The following is a 9,341-nucleotide window of genomic DNA, read 5'->3' as shown; positions in this document are numbered from 1 at the left end:
GAAAGAAAGAAAGAAAGAGAGAGAGAGAGAGAGAAAGAAAGGAAGGAAGGAAGGAAGGAAGGAAGGAAGGAAGGAAGGAAGGAAGGAAGGAAGGAAGGAGAAAGGAAGGAAGGAGGGAGGGAGGGAGGGAGGGAGGAAGGGAGACAAGGTGTCCCTTTTTGCTGGCTGAATTCATAAAAACCTCAATAGCAGACCTGTGGGGCTCTGAATGGAGTGAGACCCCTCTTCCATCACCTCCTAGTTTTAATTAGGGCAACGTCAGGGCCCTTATGCTAAAATGGATTCATGGATCTTTGGAAGAGACAAAGAAAACAGAAGGATTTTGGTAAATTATATTTGCTGTATTAGACCATGAAGCCACCCAATCAAACAACATTTGGATGTACCAGGATGGAGCTTAAACCTCCCGACTTCATTAAAGCTCTGAAACTTAGGAGACTGACACCACCTTAGTGTAGCCTGTCTGATAGAAATATAACCCAAACCAAAAATGCAAGCCACATACTAACTTTAAGTTGTCTCATTAAAAAAGTAAAAAGAAACATACGAAATTAATTTTAATAACACGTTTAAGCCAATATATCTATAAACTTGTTTTAACATGTGATAGATATAAAATATTAATGATTTGTTTTTACTAAGTCTTTGAAATCTGGTATATATTTTACACTTATAGTCTACTCAATTCAGACTAGCCATATTTGAAGTAATCAGTAGCCACATGTGGCCAGTGGCTATTGTACTGGACATGAAGTTCTAGAGTAATTTTTTCCTCATATATCTAGGTTCATATGAAGCCTTCTGGCCATTCATTTGTCTGCAGATGGACAAATGTACAAAGAAGGCTAATGATGTTTCCACAAGACTCTATGGTACAGGGTAATTAACTCCACATTAAAACACAGTGCCCAGAGGCAAGAATGCTAGTCTGATTTTTTCAAGTAGATTTCAGAAATCATTGTCAATTAAAGACAGCAGTGGCTGTGTCATTTGCTTTACACAATGTCTAGCCTGGTCATTTGGTTTTCTTGGGGGGTGTTTGTTTGAGACACGGTCTGGCTCTGTCACCCAGGCTGAAGTGCAGTCGCACAATCTCAGCTCACTGCAACCTCTGCCTCACATAGGGCTGTGTCAGGGCTATGAAGAGGAGAAAGGACAGGTAACCCAGAATTGAGGGTCCGAGAAGGGCTCTCAGAAGTGGTAACTTCTAAACTAAGACTTCAGGTTGAACAGAGGGAGTCCATGTGGGACAGTGTGCGTAGGAGTGCAGGGTGTACAGGTGGGCGAGGGTGCGTAGTACTTGCTGATGAGAAAGGATTAGAGGGAGGCAAGGCTGGGACAGGAAAAGCAGTTGCAATGTGTCTGCAGTTCAGGTGAGACATACAGAGGCCTCCACTAGGAGGGCAGCTGCAATGAGGTTGACAGAAGTGAAGTGCAAGTGCAGAGAGATACTTAATTCAGGAGGTACAAGCAGGAAAAAGAGCAACACTCAGGGAGGAGAAGTTACAGGTCAGTGCAACTGCGTAGGCAGTGTTTACCAGACAAGGGATAGGGTAGGAGCAGTAGTTTCAGGATAGGAACGCATAGGAGATTGCAAATTTTGTTTTAGATAATGTGTGTTTGAGGTGTTGCTTGGGCACTGAAGTGGAAATATCCAGTGATCAGTTGCTTCTATTTCAGGTCATAAGCTTAAAGAAAAAGATCCAGGCTGGGCACTGTGGCTCATGCCTGTAATCCCAGCACTTTGGGAGGCTGAGGTAGGCAGATCATGAGGTCAAGAGATCGGGACCATCCTGACCAACAAAAATTTTCCAGGCGTGGTGGCGCACACCTGTAATCCCAGCTACTCAGGAGGCTGAGGCAGAAGAATCAATTGAACCCAGGAGGCAGAGGGTGCAGTGAGCCGAGATCACGCCACTGCAATCCAGTCTGGTAACAGAGAGAGACTCTGTCTCGAAAAAAAAAAAAAATAAGAAAGGAAAAAAAAAGATCCGTTCTCAGACTTTTGTGTGGGCCAGAAAGGTAGTTGAGAACGTCATGCTTGGTGTGATGTCGAGGCAAAGAGCACACACAGACCCCGGAAACACAGAGAGCTGGGGGACATCAAGCTCCAGCCCTGCCCACATCAGCTATTTGACATTTTCTTCTGAGCCTCTATGTTTTTCGTTTGTAAAAGGATACTAAAGTAATTAATGAAGAGTATTTAGCATAGAATAGGCAGAGTATACATCCAAAAGGTGTTAACACTATGACTGTTGCTGCTACCGCTACTAATTTTATAATTACTATAATTACAATTACTACTCCCACCACCACTAATAGATGACAGAATAAGGATTAGAAATCACTAATTCTGAATAATGAATATAGGAAGCCAGTTCTATACTCATCTCTAAACCCAAATCTTGTCTCAATTCCAGATTTTGTTTTGGGTGAAGGGTAATTTAAAAAGGAAGAAACAAGGAAAGTGAACATAGGATGAGAATTTAGCTCAGTGCAGACACAGTATACACTCGAAAGATGTAACCACTACTGTCACTGCTGCTACTACTGCTACGTTATTATTATTATTATTATTACCTATAAGTGGTAGTATTAGAATTGGAAGTCTCCAGGTCTATATTCAGCTCTATGCACAAACTATGACTCAATTCCAGATTTGGAGGAGGAGAATAATTAAAAACTGAAAAAACAAGGAAAATTGTTTTTATAAAAAAATGTTTGGCCGGGCCCAGTGGCTCACGCCTGTAATCCCAGCACTTTGGAAGGCCGAGGTAGGTGGATCACCTGAGGTTCAAGACCAGCCTGGCCAACCTGGTAAAACCCCATCTCCACTAAAAATACAAAAATTAGCTGGGTATGGTGGTGCACATCTGTAATCCCAGCTACTGGGGAGGCTGAGGTGGGAGAATCACTTGAACTCAAGAGGTGGAGGTTGCAGTAGGCTGAGATCATGCCACTGCGCTCCAGCCTGGGCAACAGAGCAAGACTCTGTCTCAAAAACAAAAAAAAAATTTTTTTAATTAGCTTCCGAAACAACACATGTATTTTCTGCCTTATAAGAAGGAGAGTTGTGGGGCGCTGAAATGCTCTCTTGACTAAGTAACTGCCCTATAGGCTTACCTCACTCATCCTATGACTAATTCATCTGTCCTATCATAAACGTGCACATTCATTTCCTTCCCCATGTGATTTCCCCACTAGCCTAGCCTACTCTTTTATGACACACTAAACTTTACCATGTGATAAGACATTATTCAGAAATGTAAACTCCCTCTTGAGAACACCATGATACTACATAAATGTGAGTGACTGAAAATAAAAATATTAGCTACAAATACGTTCCATGCCAAATTTGACCAGAAAAGGCATCTTCCAACAAGCCACAGAAGTAAATAAAACATAGCAAATGAAATTATGTTTTTCTTAAAAATGAAATTGGCCGAGCGCGGTGGCTCACACCTGTAATCCCAGCACTTTGGGAGGCCGAGGCAGGTAGATCACCTGAGGTCCAGAGTTCGAGACCAGCCTGACCAACATGGAGAAATCCCATCTCTACTAAAAATATAAAAAATTAGCTGGACGTGGTGGCACATGCCTGTAATCCCAGCTACTCGGGGAGGCTGAGGCAGGAGAATCGTTTGAACCCGGGAGGCAGAGGTTGCGGTGAGCTGAGATCGCGCCATTGCACTCCAGCCTGGGCAACAAGAGCAAAACTCTGTCTCAAAAAGAAAAAAAAAAAAGAAAGAAAGAAAGAAATTGTAGTAAATGGCATATACATACATCAAATACAGCTATAGTTTCTGATTTTGACTTTTTTCAAGATGCCTCAAGTTTTATCTGTCTATTCTTCTAATCCAAGCATTCCAGTCAACACACCTGAGTCCTTGTAGGTCCCTTACTGCTAATGTTGATTCATGTACCATGTGTCTACCATGTGCCAGATGCTGTGTCAGGCTTTGGGGAAGAAAAAGGACATGGTTCTATCCCTCAAGAAGCTCAAAATTGAAAGCTCTTACCACTTAGTCTTGTGACAGACAAGAAGACAAGAGTGGGTGGCAGCTCTCTGTTGAGAACGTATTCCTGGTACTTGTGTAACGTGACGGGCAAGGAAACAAGCAAATGTAGTGAGGAAAGAAAGAAACAACAAAAGAACCACAACTTGGCCAGGTGCGGTGGCTCACGCCTGTAATCCCAGCACTTTGGGAGTCCGAGGCAGGCAGATCATGAGGTCAGGATTTCAAGGCCAGCCTGGCCAACATGGTGAAACCCTGTCTCTACTAAAAATACAAAAAAATTAGCCAGCTGTGGTAGCACACACCTGTAATCCTAGCTACTCAGTAGGCTGAGGCAGGAGAATTGCTTGAACCTGGGAGGTGAAGGTTGCAGTGAGCTGAGATCGTGCCGCTGCACTCCAGCCTGGGCAACAGAGCGAGACTCTGTCTCAGAAAAAAAAAAAAAGAATCACAACTCTAGTTATCACAAGAGTGGCCTCATTCCAGCTGTGAGCCAAATCAGTTTTACCAAATTTATTGTTCATTAGTCCTTGGCCCATAATGGGTGCTTAATAAATATGTGTTGAATAAACAAATGAAGGAAAGAGGAAATCCATCTGTAAGCCTTATGAGATCGCTAAGTATGATGGGACAGCTGGGGCCAAGGGAATGCTTCCTGCCAAAGCAAACACTGAGCTACAATTCTAGTCATTCTTTATATGTATTGTCTGTTGAAACAAAATGATTACGCAACCATTATCCACAGTGACACACCTGAGCCCTGCCTAGGACCCACTGAATTTGAGTCACAAGATGATCATAACCCACAGTATTCATTCAAATGCAATATTTTTTATAGATTGCAAAACCAATTTATAAGTATGTTTGTCATGGTGAAGATTCATTGATTTGTGATGATAATCAGAACTGACACTTGATTAATAGGTGAGAAGGTGGCCTCCCCCTTCTCTCATCTCCCCTCTGCAGTACTCTAGACAGCTGAGGAACCCAAGGCAGTAGTCAGGAGGACTGGTTTCAGATTATAACAGACCTGGACTTGAATCCTTGCTCTACCAGTTACTCTGTGACCTTGGGCGCAATCCTCAGCCACAGTCTAATCACCTGTGTAAAGAGGCTTACTAATACTATCTACATCACAGAGTTATGAGGATTAAATGAGATAATGCTGGAAAAGTCCTCAACATAGTACCTGACACATTTCAAGCCACAACATACTAAAGTCTTTAAAAAAATCATCATAGCGGGGGAAAAAATTAAGTTACCAAATTAAAGAAGGAAGTTGATTGTTTAAGCTGAAACTTTTGTCTTACAAAGAAATGGCTCCTGTTACACTAATTCTCTTTCCAAGAAGTTCCTACTCTGCAATCTGAGTTACCATGTGCCAACCGCAGTTCACTTTCCTATCAGATAAGTTGGAAATGTTCCGCTTGTACAAAGCATATGCATGGGGTCCCAAGATGAATTATTCGACAATTTGATGAGGAAATGAACATGTTCTATTGTATGTCTACCACTAAAATGTAAGAAATTAAGTAACCAAATGTACCCAAGAAAGTTTTAAGAGGTAAGAAAGAAAACCAGAATTAAAATTCAGTTAACTTGGCCGGGCACGGTAGCTCACGCCTGTAATCCCAGCACTTTGGGAGGCTGAGGTGGGTGGAACACGAGGTCAGGAGTTCGAGACCAGCCTGACCAACATGGTGAAACCCCGTCTCTACTAAAAATATAAAAATTAGCCGGGCATGGTGGCGCATGCCTGTAATCCCAGTTACTCAGGAGGCTGAGGCAGAAGAATCGCTTGAGCCTGGGAGGCAGAGGCTGTAGTAAGCCAAGATCATGCCACCGTACTCCGGACTGGGCTACAGTGCAAGATTCCATCTCAAAAAATAATAAAAATAATAAAAAATAAAAAAATTCAGTTAACTTATTAAAGAGAAATAAAAATCTACTCAATAAACATGTATAAAACACTCTGAACAGTCTTTAAGTGCTGTTCATCTTTGTATTTCATAAAACATCTTGGTCAACATGACAAATAGCTTAAAAGGAGGTCCCTGCTCCCAAGTACAGCAGGTATACAATTATAATACAAGGGGGGAGTGTAATAAGAGCTATTAATAGAAGTATTTTTTAAAGTGCTATAGGAAGGGGGGGAAATTCTGAATAACGGTTTGAGGAAGACTTACACTAAAAGGTGGCAGTTAAGCCACTATTTAGAGGTAGAGAAGCAGATATGGGGGATAGAGGTGGAGGCATTTCCCTGGGATGAGAGAGCTCAGATAAAGTCTTTTCTCCTTATGGGAGAAAGCTAATATTGCTAACCGAGAAAAAAGAAGGAAGCTTGCAGAGGTTATTGGTCTCAGGAAAGTCAAGTTAAATATGCAAATTTAATGAATAATAGTCAGGAAATTACTTAAATATCTTTAATCTTATAAGCTTCCTTATGACAGTTCTTTTCCACTGTATTCTTTCCTGACAGGTAAGCAATTATTTTTCAGTCATAATTACAACATGGAGTAATATGACTGGAATAACTCCCGGGAATCACCTTGTGATTGAAGCACTTATTCAGCAAATCTTTTATCTGCATTTTGCAGGGAGTGGTTTAGCAACCTCTTTCCTTATAAACAAAGGAAAAAATACCTTGCGAAACCATTCCCAAGTTTTTCACTATTTCACACAGGATCTCTAAGCTTTTTTATTTGCCTCTAGGGCATTCTTTCATAGTTGTTTCTCAAGGAGCGGGCCATTTTATTGATCAACTTTTATACATCCTTCTCTAAGCAGGATGAGAATCTTCTGAATTTGCATCTTAGCTTACATGCAATGAGACCAGGCCTCACAGAGCCCAGTAAACAGGAGCCAATTTTTGAAGGCTCATGTTGTTCATGTTACACACTGAACAATTAATTGTAGCAATATGAAGTTGATCAAGTCCTTCTTCACTGATGTAGAAAGATGTCTTTTGGGCAACAAAACCTGAGGGACCAAGAACAACCTGCAGTGGATAAAGAAGATTGCTGGGCTACATGGACAGCAATAATGAGTCAAAAAGAAGGCATGGACAGTTCAAGCTGGCTCCTAAAGGAAGCCTACAAAGTTATGAAATATTTTACTCATTTTCATATTGAGCAAAGGCTGTATAAACTTGAGAACATCTGCCATGCTTGGTTTGGCCCCCACAGTGCCTTATAAACTAATTGCCAACATTTAAGAATTGAAAGATTTCATTGAAAACTCTGGACTACCTGCTTTTAATCTGACAATCTGGCAGCACTGGGCTTGCGTTCCTGCTTGGCAGCTACTAGCTGTCCCCTTGGCCTGGATATCTCCCTAGTCTGCTTTCCCCCTTCTACCTGCCTGGTCCCTGCAGGCATTTGTGTGGGCAATTCTTGAATATGGCTTTAAACATCAACCCACAGTTAGTTGGCACATGTCTTAATGGTCTTTCTTAAGTGGGAAGATGATGATGATCGTGTATATTATGTATTAATCAAATCCAGTTAAGCAGACTTTCTTACTTCTGATTCAGGATTACTTTATAAACATTTCTAGCAATATAAGACAAAGTGAAACCTGCCCTGGGTGATCAAAAGATAAACAGTGCAAGAGACAGTGGAACTATGCTTGGCAGCTCAAACCAAGGTAAGTCATTAAATAAGATTCAAACCAAAATTAGACTGAAAGCTTCTCACTTTAGACAAAAAAAGATATGTCAGGATCAAAGCACAAATGCAGTTTTTAGTCAAGTGCCAGCTTTGACAGAACTTTGAAAAAATATATACACTGTATGTATAATGCATATGTATAAATATACACATAAGTGTATATATGTATAGATACATACATACTAAATAACGCAGGAAAACATGATTTGCGGTAAAGTGAAGAGCTAAATAATCATTACATATTTACATCAACTTGCCAAGTTAGTCAAATATCCATTGAAAGCATGGGCTTTTACCAGCAGGCATTCATTTCAATTATCTTTATTTATTTATTTATTTATTTATTTATTTTTATTTATTATTTTTTTTTGAGACAGAGTCTCCCTCTGTTGCCCAGGCTGGAGTGCAGTGGTGTGATCTTCGCTCACTGCAGCCTCCACCTCCCGGGTTCAAGTGATTCTCCCGCCTCAGCCTCCCGAGTAGCTAGGATTACAGGCGCCCGCCACTACGCCCAGCTAATTTCTATTATGCCAGGTTGGCCAGGCTGGTCTCGAACTCCTGATCTCAGGTAATCCACCGGCCTCAGCCTCCCAAAGTGCTGGGATTACACGTGTGAGCCACCGCGCCCGGTCTCAATTACTTTTAAATTATCTTACTGAACTCAGTGCTAGGTCACTTTAAGAGCAAGTTTCCTAATTGCACAAAAATTAATCAGCAGAGTCACTTAAATAGCGATCTTTTGCGGTAAAACTGTGCTGTCACACATGGTAAATAAAAAGAGAAACAGAATTTCCGTCTCGCTTTATGCTGTGAAGCACAGTAAGGACAATCATTTGTTTGTAATGGGCAAAGTCTCAGAACTGAAATTTGCGAGTCTTCGGAATTAAATAAAGATCTGGCAAAAGCAGTGTAGTATGACTGTTTCCTAATTTGTTCTGCCACCCTCCCCAGTATTCAACCCTCTGCAATTTCTGTGGGAGAGGATGACAACGCATCATCACTCCAATACTTTATTCGTTCTACTGCTGGAAAGGACGCTGTGTTAGCTACCACAGCCGTGACACAGCTTTCCCCCCATCCAAGGACGTCCTGTGTCTCGCAGGCCAAATGCTCCTAGGGAAGACCGCGGTAGCCGTCATTGTGGCCACCTGTCCCCTCCTGCAAGCCGGCCGCTCTAAGCGGATGCTCAGAGAGTCCCTGCTCCCTCTGGGGGAAGGGTCACCCCATTAGTAGGTGACCCAGCTCCGCCACCAAAACTGCGACTATTCAACTCGGCCGTGGGGGTCATGAGAGGCCGAGGTCCCCCAGGCCTGGGTGGGGCACCCCCAGTGTGGCAGGTCCCGTTCCGGCCTCCCTCCTTTGCCCAGCGGCCGGGGCCCCGGGTCCGAGAGACGCGGGATGGGGACACAACAGCCACCCCCTCCGTCCCCCGACTCCCGCCCCGGCTCAGCGCCTCTTCAAATGTCACCCCGGGCTCACCAAAAAGCGCGTCGAACTGGTGCCCTGGTCCACCGCCCCCACCAATGGCCCTAAAACTGCCTTCTTTGAGGCTGCCATGAAACCAGCTTCAGGTCGGCCGGCGATTGCTGCCGGTTTCCTGGGTGACGGCGGCGGGAGGAGGAGGGGCGGGTGACGAGTCCAAAGAGCGAGGCCGCGC

At 42.9% G+C, this 9,341-nt stretch overlaps 1 protein-coding gene across 4 annotated transcripts in view; it reads right to left on the bottom strand.

Annotated features, from left to right (window-relative positions):
• Positions 1 to 9,335, bottom strand: part of GK (glycerol kinase) — a 77,989-nt gene extending 68,654 nt beyond the window's left edge. For all 4 annotated transcript variants that reach the window (XM_011970693.1, XM_011970691.1, XM_011970692.1 and 1 more), the window contains exon 1: positions 9,164 to 9,335. In XM_011970693.1, coding sequence (XP_011826083.1) covers positions 9,164 to 9,241 — 78 coding nt within the window. In that variant the 5' untranslated portion in view covers positions 9,242 to 9,335. The remainder of the gene's footprint in view (positions 1 to 9,163) is intronic.
• Between the last annotated feature and the right edge of the window lie 6 nt (positions 9,336 to 9,341).

The sequence above is a fragment of the Mandrillus leucophaeus genome, unplaced genomic scaffold (genome assembly GCF_000951045.1).
Source record: "Mandrillus leucophaeus isolate KB7577 unplaced genomic scaffold, Mleu.le_1.0 Scaffold964, whole genome shotgun sequence".
NCBI classification, from domain to species: domain Eukaryota; kingdom Metazoa; phylum Chordata; class Mammalia; order Primates; family Cercopithecidae; genus Mandrillus; species Mandrillus leucophaeus.
Note: the sequence above shows the minus strand (reverse complement) of the source record. Positions and strands in the feature narration are given on the sequence as shown.